At 45.8% G+C, this 23,863-nt stretch overlaps 1 protein-coding gene across 2 annotated transcripts in view; it reads right to left on the reverse strand.

Annotated features, from left to right (window-relative positions):
* Positions 1–23,061, reverse strand: part of CORO1C (coronin 1C) — a 98,445-nt gene extending 75,384 nt beyond the window's left edge. The window contains exon 1 of one of the 2 annotated variants that reach the window (XM_051972976.1): positions 21,968–23,061. In XM_051972976.1, coding sequence (XP_051828936.1) covers positions 21,968–22,916 — 949 coding nt within the window. In that variant the 5' untranslated portion in view covers positions 22,917–23,061. Of the gene's footprint in view, positions 1–7,261; positions 7,379–21,967 lie in introns of those variants that run through there. The other variant, XM_051972977.1, reaches the window with a different exon arrangement.
* Between the last annotated feature and the right edge of the window lie 802 nt (positions 23,062–23,863).

Here is a 23,863-nt window from a genome sequence, read left to right on the forward strand (position 1 = left end):
AAAGGAGAAGGGATAAGAAAGCTATAGGCCGTGAGGAAGGGGAAACGATGTCACTTTTTGAAATGCAAAAGGTCTAGTCCAAAGACTAAGGAACACTACTACTCTGCACGCTGCATGTAGAAAAGGGCCCCCCAGTACAGAATGCTGTGCATGTCCAAAGCAGCCAATACATTATTTCCTCAAGCACCACCTTAAAAAGATGAAACCAGCACAGAGACACTCTCCACTCTCTCTTGTTGGCCAAGAAAAACTGATATGCAAACGGCAAAGGAATTAACCACAAAGCTAATACAACATGGTGCTGGGCAAGGGGTAGAGCTTCCTAAGAGGTCCCCCATTTACTAAAAGTCTGACAACGCACGTGTACACGGTTACTGCTATGAAATGTTAATGGGGCATCAGATAACTGTATTTTTAATTAATAAATTGCTGCCCATTCTTTTAAGTTTCTGAGAATGAAAGGAATTAAGATCTTTAAGTAGGAATGTCTGACGATCAAGCAAAGGAATGTAAGTGGTTTTTATCTTACTAGGGAAGCAAATAGTGAATGAATTTTTACTTTACAAAAACCTATTAGCAAACTCCTATCTTATGCAGGTCTCTGGAAAAATGAAAAATAACTCCTAGACATTAAGATTCATTTAAACTCTCAACTAAAATGACACCAAACTACTGTTGTTATTTTGTTTTGTTGTTATTTGGGGGGGAAGGCTGCTGGAAGAGAGGAAGTATGAATTGTTTTAAGCTATTCCTAGGATCCTGGATAGAAAAAAAAAAAAAAAACTTGGAAGTCACATGTCACCCTTTTGCTTCCTGTACCTAAGTCTGTGTTTATAGTTATTCAGAATAATTCAAATGTTATGGCTTTGTGGGTCAACCTCAACAGTAGCTGAGATCTAGAAATACATATTCAACTCCATGTTGGTGAAAATTGCTTGATTCAAAGTGCTCCGATGCACAGACTACCTCGTCTGGTCTGAGTCCCTGGAGAGCGAGTCTGGTCCAGCTTTGAACCAATTATAATCTTTTACTAATCTCTGGTGGTTTTAATTATGTCTGTTACCAGTGGTATAGTTTGTCAGAACTGGACTTGAGCTGCTCCTGTCTGAGTTCTGATATATTTTTCTTATCAATACTACACAGCACTGCCAGCATGAGCACTCAGAGCAGGATCTATTAAAAAGAGATCCAAGAACCACACAATATCTTAAAGCTGTACAGGTTCTCTAGAGAACACAGAAATATCATCAGTCCTTTAAGTAACAAACAGGCTACGATTATTAACATGTTTGTGTGTGATCAGAATGTGGAATTAAGGAAATACTTCATTAAAATTAATTTGTGTATCCAGAAAAAGAACTAAGGAGACTGAATGTAAAGCAACACATGTTATGTTCACTTCCTTTTTCTGGTTTGTTTGTTTTTTTAATCTCTCCCATGATTTTTCCTTTTTACTCTGATTTTCTCTCCCAACATGATTCATAATGTGCTAAAAATCAATTAATTAATTTAAAAAACTAATTTGGTATATTTTGATCTGAACGCCTGTAAGAAAAAAATCTATGGTCTTAGTTCAATGTTAAGAATTTCTGAAATAATCTCTCTTCAGAATTCAGAATTCAACAAATCGCTTGAAAATCTGGATCAAAAGTTAGAATGAAATACAAAAATATAGTCATTTTCTAAAAATGATCGACCAACTGAAAGCCAGGAACTAAAGCAGGTGAACTAGGACTGAGAATGCTCTGAAGAGGGGGACTAAAAAAGTATACCGAGATTCAAACTGCACATGATGAATCAGTGAAAAGATACAAAGGAATCGACACTACCTAAGAAACAGTGTGGTGTGTTTTAAGAGCACTAAATGGTAGGGCCAACAGGAACCTGTAGTCCAGGATTAACCACAGGCTAATTGTCTACCTTAAGCAAGCAGCAGTTCTGGGGCCTGAGTTTTCTCATCTACATATAAAACCAAAGGGTTCATTCGGAGTATCTCATCCCATACTAGCATTCTAAGAGTCCAATCCTTCATTTAAAAATATTTACATACACGTGATACAACACATGAGTCATGACACAAAAAGGATAATGTACTTAGGCAATCCCACTCACCTCCCCCAGTTTATTTTATGTTTTATGTTTGCACTCCTACCTTTGGTTGTCTAACAGGGTCTACCCACCCTTTCCCACTGAAGCTTCTCATTCCTCTGAATTCACAAAAGATGTGAACATAGAACCTAATATCACTACCAGCCACCAGCCTGCATGTCTCCAGGGTTATATTAGGCTTCAGTCCAAGCTTGTGTGATTAGAACCCCAAATGCAGCTATCTCTCCAAGCTGCCACTTCCTGCAGAACCACAGCAGAATCCATTTTTTGCCATGATCTTAAAATGCATGTCCGTTCTCGGTTGGAGCCATTTGTCTGGGAGAAGCCTTTTTCCTTTGGGCCTACTGATGCATTGCAGACATGCTTAATATACTGTCCCATTCCCCTCATTTCTCCCCCTCCTTCATATTAAAAGGTTTTCCCTGCTCTCCCCCATATAATCAAATTCAGTTCTGACAGGAGGAGGGCTGAGATTTCATGGTTCAGAAAAAAGACATTTTTTCCCCTTATTCTGCTGGCTTCTAGAGCCCCGCGGGTTAGCTGTGTTATCATCTAATTTTTCAGCTTTCAAATGGAGGGGATGTTGAGCTGAGGTGGCCCTCGCAGCTCTAAAGGTCTATCATCACGACGCTACAAAACCCAGCATTTGCAGAATGCTTCACACACGACACGCGTGATCTCTCACTGATTCCTCGTCACAACCTTGAGAGGCAAGCGTAACAGATGCTATGATGCTCATTTTACAGAGGAAGAAAATAGGCTCAGGAAAGGGGAAGACTGTTCGGTGGAGGGCCATCAGGATGATACAGGGCCTCACGTCCATGCTATATAAGAACTGGCTGAAGGAACCAGGAAGTCTAACCTAGAGCAGGAGGTCAGCCAACTGGGGGGAGGGGTGACCCAGGAGAGCAATGTACAAAGAGACAAATTCAGGTTTGATGGAAGCAAAAATGAAATGGGTTATCTCGAGAGACAATGTGTTGCTGCCCCTCACTGGCCACCATTAACCAAAGGCTGGATAGCTGTGTCAAGTCAGCTGTAGAGGATTCTTTTTCAGGTTCTGGTGGGTCTAAATCAGATCATTAGCTGTCCTGGTGTCACAGACCACTGTGGAAGTTAAGGGTTTAAAATACATAAGATAAAATATGTAACATATCAAAGGAAACCAATTATATTGAAGTCATTATTTCAAAAAATTGGTTTTTGGCAAAGCAATCAGGGTTAAGTGACTTGCCCATGGTCATTCTACTATCAAATTTTTTTTTAAAGAATCACTTCTATGAAAAAAATAAATGAATAAATAATAAAAATTTTTAAAAAAGAATCACATCTATGAACCACAAGTTAAGAAGCCCTCTAAATAATCTCCCAAAATCCTTCCAAAATCAAATCTGAAGATGGCCCCAAGAGTATCCCTACAGGAAATATCAAAGAAAGAATTCACACCCAGGTCTCATTAAGCCCCACCTAAGAATGGGATCCTTAAGAATGATCACAATCAAAACGTGAACCTTCATCAGAAAAAGAAACTTTCCAAAAACACCAAAAATCCACCGGGCCCAATTTGCCAAAATGATGTTGGATACCTGGTATCCAATCACTTTAATGGACCGGAACCATCAGAAGAAAATGTGACCCCAAAGAAGCCAAATTGCTTCTCAGAATTCCCAGGAATAGGTTGTTCTGGGCAAAAGAACTTTTCTCGAATGGTTTCAAAATAGGCAATATAAAAAGTAAAACAAAGCAAAACACTAACAATGGTTTCGAAATGACTAAATCAACCCCACTCCTTCCCCCAAAAGAGAAAACATGCGCCTGCAAAATCCAATTTCCGTCCCTTGTGAAAAGGCTGAGATAAGACCAGGTGCGACCCCAGTGTTGGCCCGGGTGAGGGCCATCTACAAACGCCTCTCTTTAGTCACTGAAATGTGTCACATTCAATGTATTCCCTGGCAATCTGCCCTAATACAGGCTCCGAGCCAGTCATTACTGTTGATAAAGTGAAAAACACCTGGATATAAATCGGATTCCCGAGCTAGGGAAAATGCTAACGTGTTTGGTTTTTGCACCTGAATGATTTTTTCCCAAGTGCTGGTTTTGGCTGGTGAGGAGGGAGGCAGAAAATGGCAAGAAAACTGGGCCCAGTACCCAAGCTACTTCAACCTTAAGAAAGAAGGGTAGCTTATTCATTCATTAGTAATAGTCAGTGACGTCCACTGCCCTCAGGGTACGTATCCGGCTCTCATCTATGGCACAGCATTAAAATGAACCAATTTGAAGCCTCCTCTAACCCTAATGAAGTTCACATTTGGCTTCTGATCTCAAAGGGTTGATGAGGCTGTGATTTAAAGGTTGAAACAATTTCTAACCAAAGTACAAAGTGAGCCTGGAAAAGGAAATATGGAATCATCCTCTGTTCCTGTGAAGGATCTGAGCTGAACTAGGGCAAGGAAAATCCTGAGAGATGCAATTACTGAACATCCAAGGTACTAGGAGGTGCTGAAGTATTTATAAAGATTTCGAGGCTTTCATCTAGAAAATACTTCTTGGGTTTTAAAGGCTCTGTTTCTCAAGTATGAGACAGCATTCTTAAACAGAGGGAGTGGCATATGTTGAGATCACCAAATGGGATTGAAAGGTTTTTCAGGCTCTGAATAAGAACACAAATTCATCTTCACATGATAAATGGGAAAAGAGACAAAGCTGTGTCCAAAAAGCCACACATATGCTTTAAATGTTAAGTAATTAGCATCTAGGAAACTATCAAATAACATCTTTTTACATTCCTTGCTACAGAACTAGGAACTGATCATTTATCCTTCCTTTTGAGCATTCCATTTCACTGGCATTATAGTGAATCTCCACCTCATGCTTGGAGCAGATCCCAGAAGTGACAGATGCAGTAAGCATGAAGATTTAACGAAAAAAAAAAAAAAATCCAATAGCGTTTAGAAAGGCTATTTGCTAAAAATCTGACCCCAAACTGTACGTAAAGGGATAGACATAAATGCTGCTTAAAGCAATCAGCATGCGATTTAACAAAATGATTATTAAAAATTGGCTATCACGTGCAGTATTTCTGCAATCGATTAAAATCCAAAAGGTCTTTTTTACTTCAAGTAATCCAGACTCCATTCTGAATTTATGACAAATGGATCTGACCTTTAAGCCACTTTTTAAAAAAACCTTCTGTTAAAAAAAAAAAAAAGGCCACGATAAAATACTTCAGTTAAATATTTACAATTCAATCACATTAAGTTTTATTTCATTCTGTTCACCGATATTCTCATAATCACTGGAATCAAGGCCACAGGCTACAACACATAGCTCCAAAAGAATAAAACCTTTTCTTAAGTCACTTTCTTTTGAAATCGGTCTGTGGATTATCAAGAATCCACATACCACCATCCCCTTTAGTTTTATGGTGAATATAGATTAATATGGAACGCAAGAACTGCAATTGAGCAGACAGCACAAAGCAACAGCCTATACTTAATCATTTCCCCCTCTATTATATTAGATGTGTCCCCTCTATTATATTAAATGGTGTCAGGAGAGTGAGTGATCTGTAGGGTGAGGACAATGAAATTCATTCTTGGAGTGCCTAAGATTTCTGCCATTACTGATTTGGAGAAGACAAATGGGATCTCGGGCATTAAGTCTACACCATAAAAGGATCTGATTTTTTTTTTTAAATATATAACTACTACCCTTAGTAAATATCATCACCCCGTACCAGAGTAAAAGAAAAACCCCACAAAACTTAATTCTGACTAAAAAAAAAAAAAATATGTGTACAGAAAAAAAAAGGGGGGGAGTTTGCCTAATTCTCCTAAGGGTGAGCAAAAAGAACCCCTCCCAATTTGCTTCCAACTAAGACTGAGTCTTTCTTTAATATGCTGAGCCCTTCCACACACTCCAGAAATGGGCGGCCTACAGTAAAGCCAAATATAGGGGGGAGAGTGTGTGTATGTTCCACACTGAGATGCACACAGTACACTCAGCGGGGTTTTCTTTCCCAGGGCTCCAAAACCTCCCAAAAAGGACTACAAGGGACTGAGGCCTGGAAAGGCCCCATTTTCTCCTAAGGTTCTGCTGAGCCTGTCAAGCTGCTTCCCTGAACAAATTCAAATCACTGAAGCTAGGAAGAGAAATGGAGAGGGAGGGATAGGGAGGAGAGCAGAAGCACCGAGATATTAACAGGAGAGCTGGAAAGAGAAGGAGAAAGGTAGAAGGGGAAGAAAGGAAAGAGAGGAGAGAAGGGAAAAAGGAGAGAGAAAAGAAAAACGGAAGGGAAAAGAGAAAGGGTTAAAGGGAAAGGGAGGGGAAAAGAAGAGGGTACAGAAATGAGAGGGAAAAAGGAGGAAGGAAAGGAGAAGAGGAAAGAGAAGAGGTGGAGGAAGCAGGGAAAGGGAGGGGGAAAGAATGGAAACGAAAAAAGCAAAAGGAAAGCAAAGGAGAACGGAAAAGGGAGGGAATAGGAAAAGGTAGAAGGGGGAGAGGAAGAAAGGAAGGGAGAATAGGAAAAGGAAGGGAAGGGGAGAGAAAAGGGGAAAGAGAAGGGGAAAGGGAGCATGGAAGAGGTAAAAGGAAAAAGGAAAGGAGGTTTGGGAAGAGGAAAGGAGGGGGGAATGGAGGCTGGGAGGGAGGCTAGGCAGAGGGGAAAAGGTAGGGAAGGGGGAGAACAGGCTGGGAACGGGGAGAAGGAAGCCTGGGAACGGGGAGAGTCTGGGGAGAGGGAAAGCAGGCTGGGGAAGGAGTAGAAGGTGGGGGGGGGGTCAGGGAAGGCAGGCTGGGGAGGGGGAAGGCAAGGCTAGGAAGGGGGAGAAGAGGCTGGGGAGGGGGAAGGGAGGCTGGAGAGGGGGAAGAAGGCATGGGGAGGGGGAAGGGAGGCTGGGAAAAGGGAAGAGAGGTAGGGAAGTGGGGGAGGCGCTGGGGAGAGGGAAGGGCAGTGAGGAGCTTTCCCCCCAGAGCGAAGGGAGCGGCAGGAGAGCGGGACAGAGAAGGGGATGACCCCCACCCCAGTCCCCGCTCGGCCCCCCGATCCCCGGCCGCAGAGCCCCACCTGCGCCCACCCCCCAGCAGTAAGCCGGGCGGCCCCGCCCAGGCCCGACTCCCCGACCCCAGCCTCTCCGCAGCCCGCGCGGCTCACCTGCCTAGAGGTGCCCGCGCCAGGAGCCCGAGGCGCCGCCGCCGCCCAAGTCCCGCAAGCTCCGCAGCCGACGAGCGAGTGTCCAACCGCTGCCGCCTCCCGCCTGGCACTGAGCGCGGCGCGGCGCGCGGGGATGCGCGCGGCCCGGGGGCGGGGCCGGGACCGGCGGCGGCGCTCGCGCCCCTCTCGGCAGTCGGTCCCGCCTCCGGCCCGGCCCAAGGGGAGGGATGAGATCCGACAGCGCCTGTTCAAGCCCCGCCTCCTCCCCTAGGGCCACCGCCCTAGCCAAAGATCGCCCAGCCCAGAGGAGGGGGTGGGACGGAACAGCGCCTGCTCTAGCCTCGCCCCTGGACCGAGGGATGGGGAGGAGCCAGCCGCGCTCCGCCTCCCCATGCTCTTGCCAATAATAGCGCGCATGCGCTCCGCCCACTCTAGGTCTCTCCTTCCTCCCTCTAGTTCTAAGCCACGCCCAGAGCCGTGGAGCTCCGCCCAATCCCTCCGAAATTCCCTAGCCGGAGTCCGCTCTGTCTTCTCGGAGTCCCGCCCACTACTCCACAAACTCCTCCCGGTAGCCCCGCCTCTTCATTCTCTAATTGCAGCCTGGGGCAACCCGGAGGGCCCCCCCACTTGCCCCTGGGCTCAGGCGCACAGATGCCCCGCCGCCTCTTCCTTCCCGAGTTACGCAGAGGGCTCCCCAAAGCTCTTCCCCAGTCGGTGGGAAAGCGCCTGAGAAGCCCAGAGTTTGAATCCAGCCTTTGCTGCACGAGGCAGCCGGATGGCGCGGTGGATAGCGCTCTGGAGCGATAGAACCACCCGAGTTCAAACGTGAGCCAGGGAAAAGAAGCCACCTGCCTTCCAAAGTTGTTCTGAGGAGCAACAAGAGGTTATTTTCAACGCTTTACTTTTGCTCCATGTGTTACCTTGAGCAAGTTAATTAAGCTTCAGTTTCCCTTCTCTGGAAAATAAATTCTGCCTGCGATCGCCTTGTCGGGCGGCGACCAGACTTAGCTCAGTTTCTTTTCGATCTAACGGGGGTGGGTGACCTGGCCCTAAGTCCATTACCCCGCCTGCGCCACACTGTCTCGCCATTGGTAAGGTCTCTAGTTTTCTGAGCCTCAGCTTCTCCTTGTAAATGTGAGGGGGAATGGACTAGACCAGTGAAGTCAAACAAGCATATCAAAGCTAATTATTAGGAGATAGCCTGGCTATCCGGGCCAGAGGGTTTGTTTTTTGTTTTTTTTTTTTTTTTTTTTGCCTTTCTTTGTAACCCCAATAATTGGCTCAGCGCCTGGCATATTGTAGGTGTTTTGACTGACCCTTTGATCCTAAAACATGATGATGTCTAAGGTCTCTTCCACCTCTGACATTTAAAAATCCTCTAATTCTATAATCCCCTCTGAAACTAGAAAAGAATAGATTTGCTTTGTACCAGGCCTTCAGAGGAGGGGCACAGTTTCCCCTACCGGGCATTGTGGTAAATAGTGGTCTAGTGTGCTGGGTTTAGAGGCAGGAAAACCTCAGTGGGAATCTAACCTATGGTGCTGTTTGCCCATGGGCAAAAAAGCTTAGCCTTTCCTCATCTGTAAAAAAGAGCTCTCCCTAGATTATCTCCCAGGGTTGGATTGGGATTGAAAAGGGACGTTCCATACAAGGCATTCAGTAAGCATTAAAGGACCTAATAAGAGCTGATTATTATTGCCAAAGCCTGTTCTGGGCTGGCAGAGCTCGCTAACCCACATCTAATCATTAATTAAAGCAGGGCCTCTTAGGCTCCCCTGTATCATAGTTCAGCCAGTCTGGTGAAGTCCATGGAGCCCTTCTCAGAATGATCTTTTTTAATGCACAAAATCAAATATGGAGGATCACAAAGGACACCAATTATGCTGGAAAAGTTAGGGAAAATTTTTAAATGTTAAAAACCGCTTTATTAATTTAACATTTATTGATTCATGTTGTGATGTGTTGATTTTATTGATATATTATTTATTAATTTTATTTAAAAGATAATCTATTCCGAGCTGGAAGTCTAGTTGAAACCCCCAGATAAGTGTTTTGCCCAAGGTAACATAGGAAATTAATCCTCTGGTTCCAAATCTACAATTCTGACCTCTATACAATTAGATTGTGAGCTCTTTGAGAGCACAGATGGCTTTTTAACTTTTCTGGAACACAGTAGGCATTTAATAAATTCTTACTTACTGACATCTCTCCCACTAGATTGCAAACTCCTTCGGGATAAGAACTGTCTTTTGCCTTTCCTCCTATCCCAGATTTAGCACAGTTCTGGCACACAGTCGGTGTTTAATAAATGCTTGCTGACACCTCTCCCTTTAGATTGTGAGCTCTTTGAAGACAAGAACTGTCTTTTGCCTTTCCTCCTATCCCAGATTTAGCACAGTTCTGGCACACAGTCGGTGTTTAATAAATGCTTGCTGACACCTCTCCCTTTAGATTGTGAGCTCTTTGAAGACAAGAACTGTCTTTTGCCTTTCCTCCTATCCCCGGTTTAGCACAGTTCTGGCACACAGTTGGTGTTTAATAAATGCTTGCTGACACCTCTCCCTTTAGGTTGTGAGCTCTTTGAAGACAAGAACTGTTTTTTGCCTTTCCTCCTATCCCCGGTTTAGCACAGTTCTGGCACATAGTCGGTGTTTAATAAATGCTTGCTGACACCCCTCCCTTTAGATTGTGAGCTCTTTGAAGACAAGAACTGTCTTTTGCCTTTCCTCCTATCCCCGGTTTAGCACAGTTCTGGCACACAGTTGGTGTTTAATAAATGCTTGCTGACACCTCTCCCTTTAGGTTGTGAGCTCTTTGAAGACAAGAACTGTCTTTTGCTTTTCCTGGTATCCCTGCGCTTAACACAGTGGCTGGCACAGAGCAGGCACTTAATAAACGTTTACTGACTGTTCCAGGCTACCTGCTTCACATTTATGGCAATGGTATTTGAAAGGCTGGTTGGATGTTTTCACTCCTAATTTTAGGACATAAGTGTCGTTTCTGGTGATTTACTCCTGGCTCTGGCGGCTGCCCAAGGATCAGAGTGCCACCTCATCAGCGGGTCAGCTGAGTGGCTGCTTACTTACAGAGAGAGCAGGAAGAGATTGCACAATCAGCCACACCAGCGGAAACAGCACCCAGCCATCCAGAGCCTCCCAGCAAAGCCTCCATTGCAACCAGGAGGAAGGAAACACTTAGAAGAAGTGACAGTTGGCAAGGAGGCCCCGGAGGGTCCCTCTCCCTCTCTGTAAGCTGGAGCGCCTAGGACAAACAAGCAAGATGCTCTAGCCGGGCACGAGCTTCAGCAACCTAGATTGGAGATGGGCAGAAGGAACACTTTCTAAAACTGACATGCTTGCAAAGACATGGGGAATTCTGGGACCGTCCCCAGCTGACCGTCTACAAAACCCCACGCTCCTTCTCTCAAGGAAAGAAAGCCATGATCCCCGTTTTGCCATGAGTAATCTGGAAAAAAAGGAGTCAGTTACTCCTACTGAAACATTTATGGAAACCATACAAATCAGAAGGACCGGCAAGCCCCCAGAAGGAAGGAAAACAAAATGGGGAGCCCCCGGAGGTAGGGCCTGGAGACTCTCAGGGGAAAATGAAAATGCACTATCAGGAATATTGATTTTTGCACTGCTCTCCAGTACAGCATGCCCTGGGCATGGGCAATGGTGGCTAAGCCAGTGAAGAATTTGTAAGCAGGGAAGGATAATTGCCTCAAGTAAAGGAGAAAAAGGAGAAAAAAACCTCCCACCAGCCTTTTTCCGCACTGAAGGGAATTCAATCCAGTTTAACCAGGCGCTGTGCTAGTTCCAGCCCCAGGGAGTTTATATCCTCCAGAGTGGGAAAAACATAAACAGATCATCATAATATTAGCTAGCATTTACATAGCACTTGAAGATTTGCAAACTGCCTTGCATGGATTATCTCCTTGGATCCTCAGAACCACCCTGTGGAGTAGATGCTATTATTATTCCCATTTTTTAGATGAGATAACTAAGCCTGTGAGAAGCTTGGTGACTTAGTGAAGTGTCTGATTATAACTCCTCTAAATCCAGCTCACTTTCTGTTATATTATATGTTCCCCTCCCCCCCCCCCAAAAAAAAGGGACCAATCCTCGGACTTGCAGGTTGGAAATTTTTCTCTCTAAAGGAATGCTATGGGGGTGAATAAACATCCCACTGGAGGCCAGAGTAAAGGCCAACCAGTATTGCCCCAGGTCAGGGTCTCCACATCAGGAGGCCAGGAGGATAGTTGTTCACTTGTAGTGCATGTTCTGGTGTTCACCCCACACAATCTTTGCTTTTTACTACCAAATACTGAAAAATGACCCAGAAAAGGAGAAGGGGAAGTCGGTTTGGAGGGAAAAGGAGAATGGGGCCTGAGATAACTATAAGGGTGCCATCTGTTCCCCTTACTTCTTCCCTCCCCTCTTCCTTAATCATCTGGGGTAATATTCCCTCACAAACCACCTGCTCAAACTCTACTGTGAGCTTGTTTCAGGAACCAGAGACTATTTCCCTTCAGAAATTTAACAAACTGGGTCATCTCAGGTCAGACACTTGGGTCTATCTCATTCTTCTCATCTCTAAAACCAGACGGTTACACTCCATGGTTCCCAAGGTTCTAGCTCCAGATCTAGGCTCTTCCCATCCTCCTTTTCTGAGCCTCGACCTGAGGAGGGGTGTTTTCTTCCCTCCCCAACGCCTAATACAGAGCCTCAAAGAAAAGCCAGTCAGAGTTGGGGTTAAGGCCCTGACACCATTCCAAAAGAAGATCCCACATAAATCTAAGGTGTTTGACAAATGCCAATAAGAAAAATGACACTCTAGATAAACTCCGATGAATCCCTGCCAGGGGGTACTCGAGTTTGGATCCATCTTGGCAAAGAAGAAGGTTCTTTCATGCATGGATCTATCATCATTGGGATCATAAACCCTTGACCCAGAGGCTGCATCTGGGTTGGCCTGAGCTCACGACATCCAAGCCAGCCAAGTCCTCTCCCCAGTGAACACCAGAGCGTCCCAGCTACTCACAAACAGGAAATAGAAGGCACCAGAGCAGCTCACAACCACCATGAGGCTTTCTAATCAATGCAGTGAACTCCATGTACTTTGGACAACGGAAGCTCCTAATTCACAAGGCCCTCTGACCTTGGCTGCATGGCAGCAGAAAGATAGAACGGGAAATGTCCATCAATCTCCCCCACGCACACACTCTGGTCCTGTCCCATCAACAACAAAAAAGCCAAACGCTACATAAAAAACAGCTGGATGTTTGTGTGAATGTTTCCATTTTCATCTGGAAGTAGGACTGGTGTGGAGACATTCTGTGAACAGACATTCTGGACTTAAAATCAGAAAAAAAAATGGAAATTTAGGCTGGATGTCAAGGGGAAGCTTCCTAACAATCTTGCTGTTGTTCAGTCATTTTTCAGTCATGTCCCATTTTTCCTGACCCCCTTTGGGGTTTTCTTGTCAGAAATACTGGAGTAGTTTGCTATTTCCTTCTCCAGTTCATTTTAACCCGGAGGAAACTGAGGAAAATTGAAGGTGAAGTGACTTGCCCAGAATCACATGACTAGGGAAGATCTGAGGCTGGATTTGAATTTAGGAAGATCAGTCTTCCTGACTCCAGTCCCAACATTCTTTGCCCTAGGTCTTAAGCCCTATGTCTTTGTTTCTTGAAGACTGGGAGGAGATGCCATGACATGCAGATGAATTGGATTTAAGTGAGAGAGGGCTGTGCAAGGTCACAACCTCACTTTCCCAGAGTCATTAGAGCTGTCCAAAATGGCCCCAGCTGCTAAAAGGGATGATGGGTTCTCTCTCAAGAAGAACTGAAGTAGAGCTTCCTCCATGTTCAAATCCCACCCTCTTCAGGATGTTTCTAAGTTTCCCTCAACTGCTACTCTCTTTTTTCTGTGATTGCCTCCAATTTTTTCCTGCACAGTTCTTTAAAAAATTATTTTTATTATATTTTACACTTTTTTTTTTTTTTTTTTTTACTGAGATAATCGGGGTCAAGTGGCTTGCCCAGGGTTCCACAGGTAAGACATGTTAAGTGTCAGAACAGATCTGAACTCAGGTCCTCCTGATTTCAGGGCTGGTGCTCTATCCACTGCGCCACCTAGCTACCCCTACGTTCATTTTTCAAAAAAGAAATTGTTGAGTTGTAAATTCTCTCTTGCTCTCTCCAGCCCCACCCCAACCCATTGACAAAGTAAACAATATAATATCAATTATAAATGTGAAATCATCCTGCATTTATCTTGTACATAGTTACAGTTATTTTGTTACATAGTTATTAGTACATAGTTATTTATATATTGTCCTCCCTAGGTTGCACAGTGGATAGATTACTGAGCTTGGAGTCAGGAAGAGCTGAATTTGAATCTACCTTGTAAAATAGTAGGATAATAGCAGTACTGTATCTTCCAGGGTTATCCTAAGGACCAAATGAATTAATATAATTAATTTAGCACAAAGTCGGCACACAGTAGGTGATTAATAAATGTTTATTGCCTTTCCCCTTCCTACTTAGAATGTGGTTTCAGTTACTTCTCTATAAAAAAAAGAAAGATTTGAATAGGAAGGCCTTCTAATTGTAAATATGGAAGCTTTGAATGGAGCAGCTTAAAGGCAGGAACTGTCTTTTGTCTTTTTTTGACACCCACCCTCACCCAGCACTTAGTACAGCCTCTGGCTTAATAGGTGCTTAATAAATGCTTATTAGCTAACTGAACACTTGTCAGAATTGTTCTTTTCTGGGTCAAGTTTGGATGGAGGCTGAAGTACTATCCAATACTCAGTTTCTGGGATTCTGTGACATCTGATTTTTATTCCTAGCTCTATCACCAATATGATCATAGGTAATATACTCTCCTTTCTCAGAGAGTAAATTTATGCTTAAAAGGTAAATTTATCCTTGGGTAAAATGAGAAGGGAGGAGAGAGGGGGAGAGCACTGAAGGGAACAGGTTAGGTTCCTTTGCTGGTGTGATCACTCACTAACCTGCATCTTCCATCAAGAAGTAGATAGGGGTTGCCTGGCCAAAGTTTAATAACATTCTCCCTAAAAAGGAAAAATGTTATCATCATGAACTTTCAAGTTTCATCTGCAATATTAACACTTTCTTAAGTCTTAACAATCAACAAAAACAATCAACCAAGCACTGATTTACAGTATTTACTGATCTCTAAGATATAAGTGATTCAATGAAAAATTAGGAATCAGAGGATCTTGATTGTATGACTTTAGACAAGTCACTTCTTTAGATCTCAAAAATCACCTCTCTAGTCACATCTAGTCACCTCACTAGTCACCTCTCTAGGTCCAAAAGATTGATCTAATAATAATAGTTAGCACTTATAGAGCCCTTTAAAGGTCTGCAAAGTGCTCTACAAATTTTATCTCACAATCTGCACACAAAAATCTGGGCTGTAGGTGCTATTATTATCCCCATTTTACAGGCAGACATGAAGTGACTTGCCCAGAATCACATAGCTAGTAAAAATCAGAGACTAGGTTTGAATTTAAGTCTTTCCTCTTGAGTCCAGGTCCTTGGTGCTAGCCACCGAATTACCTCTAAAATCTCTTCCAGCTCAAGATTTATGTCTCCCGGGATGCCAAAGGCAGATTCATTTTTCTGTACCATATTAGGCTCTGAACTTACCCAACTTACCCAAGATTACAATATGATCTAGAATGTGACAGAGGTAAAATATGAACCCAGCTATTTCCTAACTCCATGTCAGTCCTTTCCAAGATACTATTCCTCCTTTCTGAAATAATATAGCTCCAAGTTTACTTTTCTGTTATTTTCCCCTTTTTTGAATTTGTATTGCTATCTTAACTTCTCCATTGCCAAATACAGGGTATCCCCCCAAAAGGATAAATGAACTGTGCGAAGATTTTTGGGGACACTCTGGAAAGCCTGCCCCAGGCTCTGTAGAAAAGAATTAAAAAATAAGAAAAAAAGATGGAAATCCTGCAAACTCAGCCACCCACTCAGGTCTTTCAGCACACATGCTATTATTAAGCACCCACCGACCACATCTCGGCAAAGAGGAAGGAAGGAGGTGGATTTTCTCATCTCTTCCTCAGGGTCAAGCTCAGGTCACTATAATTACCCATCATTCAGTTTTCAGGTTTCAAGGCTATTATTAATGCTCACTTTCCAAAGCCAAATATTGATTTTGCATTCTCTCTCTCTCCTCTCTCTTTTTCTTTCCTCTCTCTGTTTCCTCTGTCTCTCTCTCTCTCTTTCTTTCTCTCTCTCTCTTTTTCTTTCCTCTCTCTGTTTCTCTGTCTCTCTCTTTCTCTCTCTCTCTCTCTTTAAACCTCACCTGATCTAAAGCTCTTAAACAGAGGGATATGATCTCCCCTTTTACCTCCATCAGAGGGAGGAAGGACTGGTTTTATTTGCTCTAGATTGAGTGATTACACCAAAAGAGGATTGGGGTCCCAAATACCTCAAGCTCTTACACAAAGTCCCTGAATGTGGGGAAAAGCACTGGGTTCTACTGGGGAAACTCAAAGTTGGAGATATAGCTCTATAAGTGTTATCAAAAGTATTATCACCCTCATAAGTGTCACTTGAGGAAGAAAGGAAGTTTAGGGACTATCTGGCTCAACCCCGTTCTTTTTATTTCATTTTGGTTTATTTTTGTTCAAAGGAATGAATTTTTTTCAGAGGGTGGAGCACGGAGCACCCAGTATGGCATCTCCCTCCATCTATGCTTCTCTGTTCCTGAGTGTCCTGGAGAATATAAGATGTCAGTAGGACTGATTAATTTGTTTTTCTTTGTATCCCTAGCACCTAGCACAGTTTTGCATACTGTAGGTGCTTAATAAATGTGTGTTGACTTGAACTGAATTAGAGGATTGCTTTGGGTCACCAAGAAGGTGAATGATTCACTCAAAGTAACATAAGTATATGGCTTTCGAGCAATTGGAGGCAAAGCTCCAGCTCCAGTGATTTTCCTGACTCTAAGACTGACCTTCGGTCCTTTGCTCTCTCAGGCTTATTGGTTCTTTGTGATCGCTTTCAAACTGTGGGATCCTAATCAAGTCACTCTTTGGAGCTTAGTTTCCTCATCTATAAAATGAATGTGTCTTAGGAGACATAATCTGTGAACTGCCCCTTCCCATATCCTCTTCCAGCCCTGGAATAGTCACCGGATTACCTGCGCTGAAAATCCGGGCGTGGCCCAACATCTCATCCCCTGCCATAGTGTCAATCCCTGTTCTTTCTAGCTTCTCTCTCCAAATGTCCCTCTCAGGCCTTCACTCTCTTTTGTGAATTGAATCCCTTTCTTAGCACAGAAGTGTAAGACACAGAGTTCCTTCTTTCTTTCTTTCCATCTGAGCTAGGAAAGGCCTTAGAACTTGGAAGGCCAGGGCTAGAAGAGGACCTAAAACTGGGGATATCAAAATTGGGAGGGGCCTTAGAATAGGGGATGTTAGAACTTGGAAGGACCTTAATACCAAGTCTGAGCTGGGAGGGACATTAGAATACAGAGAATGTCTGAACTGAAAGGGGATATAGACACAGGAGATGTCAGAGCTGGGAGGGACCTTAGGACACAGAGAAGTTGTGAGCTGGGAGAGAGCTTAGAACAGGGGATGTTAGGAATAGGAAGAACCATAAAACACAGAGAATGTCTGAGCTGGGAGAGGCCTTTGACCAGGGGCATTAGAGCTGAGAAGGGCCTTAGAACACAGAGAAAGTCAGAGCTAGGAACAGCTTAGAACAAGGGGCCAATTCCTCATTTGCCAGCTAGAAAAACAACTGTCACTTGCATTTTTTCATTTGATTCTCAAAATGAGCCCCTCCTTCTTCCAATGCCAGGAGTACCTGCTCTGTCATTTATGTCCTAATAGAATCACCCAGGCCTGAAAAATCTAGTATCTTGCACGAGGTCCCTGGTCTTTCTGACGTGACTGCTGAAGCTGCTCCCATCCCATCCCATTATGGCACAGGGGATTTGCCACACAATGAGTGGCAGAGCTGAGCTTTGCCCCCTGCATTCCCTCCTGCCAGTACAAGGTGAGGAGGAGAGAACGGGTTCCTTTCATCTGTCTGTGGAGTATAAGCACTACCTATCCCAGCTGAGCGATCCCCAAACCCTCCCCTTTGACATTCTGCTCCTCCTGAAAGCAGACATAATTCCATCTATTTGTATATCCCACTCACCTAGCATAGGGCCTGTCTATAGAATGCATTTAATAAATATCCTTGGATCGGGGGGGGGACCCCAGTATAGCGGACAGAGTCGAAAGACATTGGCCTTGAGAACCAGAAAAATCAGGGTTCAAATCCTGTTTCAGATATTTGCTGGCTGGTTGACTTTGGCCGAGTTAGTTAACCACTCTGGGCCTCGGTTTCTGAATCTGTAAAATGAGGGGGTCGGACTCAATGGTCCCTAAGGTCCCTTCCACTTCTAAGTCTATGACCAGATGAATGAGGAGCCATCTGTTGGCAGGAAACCGACACTCATTTGTCTCCCCCACCCCCACCCCATGGGCCATTCGTGCCCCTTGAGCGTTCATTATTCCGGGATGGAGGCAAATATAAGCCCAATTCTCAAAGCTACCCATGCCCACATCTGCTCCCAGTTCCCAGAGGCTTCCATTTCTGACAGTGTTTTTCACATATGCAAATACAGACACTGCTTCAAAGGGGATTAGACCGCTCTGGGGACGAAAACAGGGTGGAATTACAAACCCAAACACCAAAGGCAGGTAAGGAGGCAGCTCCCAAGCCTCCTGGCCCTCCTGCAACGGGTGTTTGGAGGATCAAGGTGTTAAGTCTTATAAAGACAAACAGAAGGAGGGAAAGGGAGACACAGAGATAGAGAAACAGAGACTGAGACAAAGAGACACAGAGAGATAAAGAAACAGAGACAAGGAGAGAAAAAGAAAGAGAGAAAATCAGAGACAGAAAGGGAGCACATAGAATGATGGAGCATAGATTTAGAGCAAAGAATCATAGGATGCTTAAGACCAGAAAGAAACAAACAACAAAAACTCACCAAAAACGTTGGACCAAGAGAAGGTATTAGAACATAGAAATGTAAAAAATTGTCAAACACTGGATGTTAATTCTGGGAATGGCCTTAGAACAGGGAATGTCAGGAGGTGATTAAGAACAGGGAATATCAGGGCTGGAAGAGGCCTTAGAACAGGGGATGTCTGTGCTGGAAGGGTCTTAGAACATAGAATGTCAGGGCTGGGAGGGACCTTAGGATGTACTAAGGATTTAACATTATTATACCCTGTCAATAAAAAGTTATTATTTAAAAAAAAAAAAAAGTAAAAAAACTTGTTTTAAATGCAACTGGGGAAAATATTAAATAAATAAATTAAAAATTAAAAATAAAATAAAATAAAACAAAAACATTATTATACCATTAAAACCACCACTGCTGATGCTTATTACCTATGGAAATTGGGTAAATCACTTAAACTCCCCAAGTCTCAATGCCTCAGTTTCTTTATTTGAACTTGAACTCGATTGGTTATGTCTCCCCTCCTGCTTTAAATGAATTACTTTGTTAGGTAAGAACACTTCTTGATGAAATCCATCAACCAACTCGATGTGAACCAGGATTTGTATACCACCTTCATTTGAAAGACGGTTGCCTTAATTAGCCCATTTAAGCCCAATATTCCCACAGCTTTTGGAAATTAGTTTGATTTATTTTCTTTGAAAATCTTTTTTGAAAATTTTTTTTTTCAATAAAAATCCACCTCTCCCAACCTAACAAATTGTCTCCAGGTCTATCATCTTTCTGTCTGGAGGTAAGCAGCCCACATAAGATAGAGACTATTTGCATAGAGTTATAAATTCAAGCCATGTGACTCCAAGCCCCCAAATAGGAAAAGTGCTAGGCTCTGGGTACAAAGCTGGGCTTGCTGCTTTATTTAATATCCATCTATTTCTAGCTGTCCTCGTGGCTGAGTCCAAATTCAGTTCCTAGAGGGGTTTGGTATAATCAGGAAGTAGAGAAGGAGCTGCCCCATTTCTCAGAATTTCCCACAGTTCTAGCCTCCTCCTCTGAGAGGCTGCTAGTGTTGGGCTTCAGTTGTGAGCCCTCTTGGCTAGTTCTATTCTTAGCCACAGCTCAGGCGATACTCACGCTGCCTCCTGGACTGCAGACTGGCTCTAGCTCAGCTCTATAGGATTCGATTCCTTCCTCTTGGGTAGGATAGAGAGGAGAGAGACAGACAGAAAGGTAGAGAAAGACAAACAGAGAAAGGAAAAAGAGAGAAGGAAGAGAGAGGGAAGGAGGAGGAAGAGAGGGAGCAAGGAAAGGAAGGACAGAAAAAGGGAGGGATGGAGGGAGAAGGAAGAGAGAACGGAGAGAGAAGGACCCTTTGGACCTTCATCTGGTTCTGGGATCATTCCACCTTTTTGGACAAATTTCTTAGGATGCACAATGCTCTGGTGATGACTTGGGTGCAAGGAGGTATACCTCCTTACTCAGTTGAGCTTGACTAGTCCAGTCAAAGAATGTTCTTACTAAAAAGATCATTTCTTTTGGGAGGGGGAAAAAGCAGGATCCATGGATCCTTCCCCTTAGAGGAAGAATGGAGGTATCCTCTAAGGTCACCATCAGCATTGTATCTACTACAATGCCAGAATAAAACAAGGTAATCACCAGGAACTAAGGATACAGTTACAAAAGTGTGACAGCGCCAAATCCTCAAGTTTACATATTTACTAGGACAAGAGAAAATGTTCAGGCTGGAAGGGGCCTTAGAACAGCAGATGACAGAAGTGGGAGGAGCTTTAGAACAGTGGGAAGGAGCTTAGAACAGGGAATGTTAGAACTGGGAAGGGCCTTAGAACAGGGAATGTCAGAGCTGGGAGATACCTTAGAACAGGGGATGTCAGAGCTGGGAGATACCTTAGAACAGGGGATGTCAGAGCTGAGAGGGACCTTGGAACAGCTTTTGGAAGTTTGATTTTGTTTTCTTTGACAACATTTTTTGAAATTAATTTTTTTTCCAACTCTGCAACAAACTGATGTGGGTTAGAACAGGGAATGTCAGGGCTGGGAAGGGAATTAGAATAGGGGATATCAGAGCCCAGAAGCAGTTTCGATGCCTTGCTCCAGTATTTTCTAGTTATTTCTTTGGAAACTGAGGCCAGAGCAGTAACATTCCTTGTTCCTGGTCAAATAGGAAGTTCACCAATTGGACTGGAATGAACTCACTCTTTGGCTTAAAAATCAGCTTTCTGTTAGATTTGCACATTACCTTAAAACCGAGTTGAGAGTACAGGAAGGATTTAGCTGCGACTGTTATTGGAAAATGAATTTGGAGAACTCCTCAGTGACCTGACAAGCCCCAGGTGAATGTCTAGGTAACCACTGCCAGCAGACACCTACCGGCACCTGGACTATCTTTCCATCCTTCCTCTTTATTTGCATTTGATCTGTTGCCCGGGTTAATACCTTTGCTCTTATTTTTTAAAGGATAAAATTGTCCCATAGCAGCCATAATGACCTGAGCTGCCTTTATTCCACTTCTCCAGGTGCCCAAGGCTTTTTTTTTTTTATTGATTACTCCTTCTCTCTCTTTTCTCTCTTCCTTCTCCCTCCATCCCTCCCTTTTTCTGTCCCTCGCTCCCTCCTTCTTCCCTCTTTTTCTTTCTCTGTTTGTCTTTCTCTACCTATCTCTCTGTCTGCCTCTCTCTCCCTCCTTCTTCCCTCTTTCTTTTTCTTTCTCTGTGTTTGTCTTTCTCTACCTCTCTGTCTGCTTCTCTCCTCTCTCCCTCCCCTCTATCTCTCTCTTTTTCTGTTTCTCTCTGTGTCTCTCTCTCTCAGCTTTGTATCCTCAGCATTAGGACATAAAAGGCCTTCAGATCAACTGCCTCAAGATGGGGGAGGGGGAGAGGGGGAGAATCTCCAAAGTGAGCTAACCTTTAAATCTGACCACTTGCTAAGGAATATAAAGAGAGGAAAGTGTTCTCTCCCCCTCTCCCCCCCCCCCCCACCCCGCGTTCCCCTCTCCCTCCCCGCCTCCCACTTCGGAGGATTCTACTCCCAGAAAAGAATGAGGAGAAATGAAAGATTTCTGACCCAAAGGAGAACGAGTTATTAACTTGTCCATCCTTTCTCTACAATCAGGAATAATGGAGCAAGTCCAAGATTTGGGATAAGTCCTGGGTTCAAATTATTACACTTAATTACCTCCTGCGTAGTTTGACCTCTTCGGGCTTCCGTTTTCTCCACCAGAGATAGTGAGAGGTCAGAAACAGGACGATAGAACCTTTTTGCTTTTATGGCCACGCCCCCTCCCCCACAGTGAAATATTGGTGAAACCGAGGGACTCCTCAGAATGTTTTTCAATGCATAAAATACATGGGATGACAAAAGAAATCAATTATATTGAAATATAGTTATCAGAATATTAAAAAAAAAAAGTCCACAGACTTCTGGTTAAGAATCCTGGTTTTAAAGGAAAAGCAAATAACCATCCTCCAAAGCATCTCCCCCTCCCCTTGGCCTCTAAGACTGGGCCCAGAGCTATAGGAAGCGCTGAGCCCGGGTTACGAACCCCGGGCCTGAGGATCTCTTTCCTCTCTAAATCCAAAGATTTTTCCCCTAGTCTTTTAGCCCCTCCCTCTGTTCACCTGGTAAGTAACCCCTCCCTGCTGACCCCTCCCTCAGTCACTAGGCGACCTCTCACCTTTCCGGGCTAAGGGTGCAGATGGTGGGCGCGCTGCGGGCGTCTCAAAGTTCTTCTTCATGTCCAACACTTTGATTGGTTTGTCATCTGTTCTGGTCTGGGGAAGGGGCGACGATGTGGCGCGCTCGTCCCCTGTCCGGACCGGGAGAGAGGGCATTGAAGTGACCCGCTCGTCCCCGGTTCGGGCCAAGAGAGAGGGCATCGAAGTGACCCGCTCGTCCCGGGTCCGGATCAGGAGAGAGGGCGTCGATGTGACCCTCTCGTCCCCGCTTCGGGGCAGGAGAGAGGGCATCGAAGTGACCCGCTCGTCCCGGGTCTGGATCAGGAGAGAGGGCGTCGATGTGACCCGCTCGTCCCCGCTTCGGGGCAGGAGAGAGGGCATCGAAGTGACCCGCTCGTCTTCGGTCTCCCCCAGGAGAGAAGGCATCGAAGTGACTCGTTTGTCTTGGGTCAAGGCCAAGGGAGGGAGCTTCGGGGTGACCCGCTTGTTCTCAGTCTGGGCCAGAGGCTGCGGTGGGGTCACTTCTGGTTGCCTCTCTGAGCCCCGGATCACGGAGGAGGTCACAGAGATCTGCAGCCGTCGGGGCTCCGGAGTCCAGTTTCCAGCCAGGGCGCACGGCAGGCGGCTCACTTGCCGGCCGGGGTCTGGCGCCCCGTCGGAGGAGCTGCTCCCCTGGCGGCTCAGGCAGCCCCGGGCGCTGCTCACCACTGGGCTAGCGGGTTCGTGGGTCGCGGCCAGGCTTTGCACCCGGAGCTCGCTCTCCTCCCGGACGTACATCACGGGGCCCCGCCGGGATGCCCCTTTGAAATTCAGAGGCCGGCTCAGCCACAGAGTCTCACTGGAGACCTGCAGGAGACTGGAGGCTTCGGGGGGCTCCTCGTCCGGCCTAGGAGCCCGAGTCCTATCGCTCGGGGCGCCGCCCCGGGGGGGCCAGACAGAGGTCTGCATGAGGTGGCTAAGGGACAGATAGGAGGCACCCGCTCTTTTCTCCCGTTGGCTCCACGAGGAGAGCTCCCCGGCCCTCCGGTCAAGGCCAAACACTTCGGGTCGGCGCCCCGAAGTCGCGCATCCCCGGAGGGGGCGGGGCTAGGGAGCGGTGGCCCTGAACCCCCTCCCTCTCTACCCTTAGACTTGGTCCCCTGGGCGCCCGGCGAAGCCCTGGAGCTCCGGGTGCTTAAAAGGGGGAGGGGTGCCGCGGAGCTCCTGGCGGACCATCTGCTGCCCCTTGGGCGGAGGAGGGAGAAGAGGAGGAGTAAGGAGGGAGAGGGAGGCTCTCCCCCAAGCCCCTCCTAGTAGCGGTAGCAGCTGGGTTCCCGGGGGGGGGGGAGTGCTGAGTGAGGAGGGGCTGCTCCCCGCGAGACTCCGGCACTGGCGCTTAGCTCTAACGAGGAAGAGAAGGGGAAACGAGGGGTGACATCTACTAGGCAGGTGTCATCGACGGGAGCTCCCCCCCGGGGCACCAGGAGGCCGGGAGCCGCTGATCAGAACCTCTGTTGCCGCACTGGGAAGTCGACAGAGGAGCCGCCGAGGGCTGTGGGATCCCTGGGTGGACGTAGGGGAGGCGGCGGGGAAGGGTGCTTTGGGCTCCCCTCCCCCACCCCCGCCGACGCCGTGGCTTCTCCGGCGCAGCGAATTCTCGGCTCAGGGCCTTTTATGGTGTGCGAGGTGTCCTTTGGGGGGGGGGGGGGGGGGCAGAGAGTGGCGCCCGCGCAGAGGTGGGGAGGGAGGGAGCCCCTTACGGGGACTCGGGGGAACCTGCAGGGGCCTCCAGGCTCCCCAGGCTAACTGCTTCTCTTCTTCTCTCCCAGCCTGGTCCTGCCCGCGGTTCCGCCGGCTCCAGAGCCTGCTCGCCACAGCCCCGAGCCGGGCACCCGAGGAGATTCCCCTGGGGGATT

Source organism: Antechinus flavipes, chromosome 1 (assembly GCF_016432865.1).
Source record: "Antechinus flavipes isolate AdamAnt ecotype Samford, QLD, Australia chromosome 1, AdamAnt_v2, whole genome shotgun sequence".
In the NCBI taxonomy this organism is placed as follows: domain Eukaryota; kingdom Metazoa; phylum Chordata; class Mammalia; order Dasyuromorphia; family Dasyuridae; genus Antechinus; species Antechinus flavipes.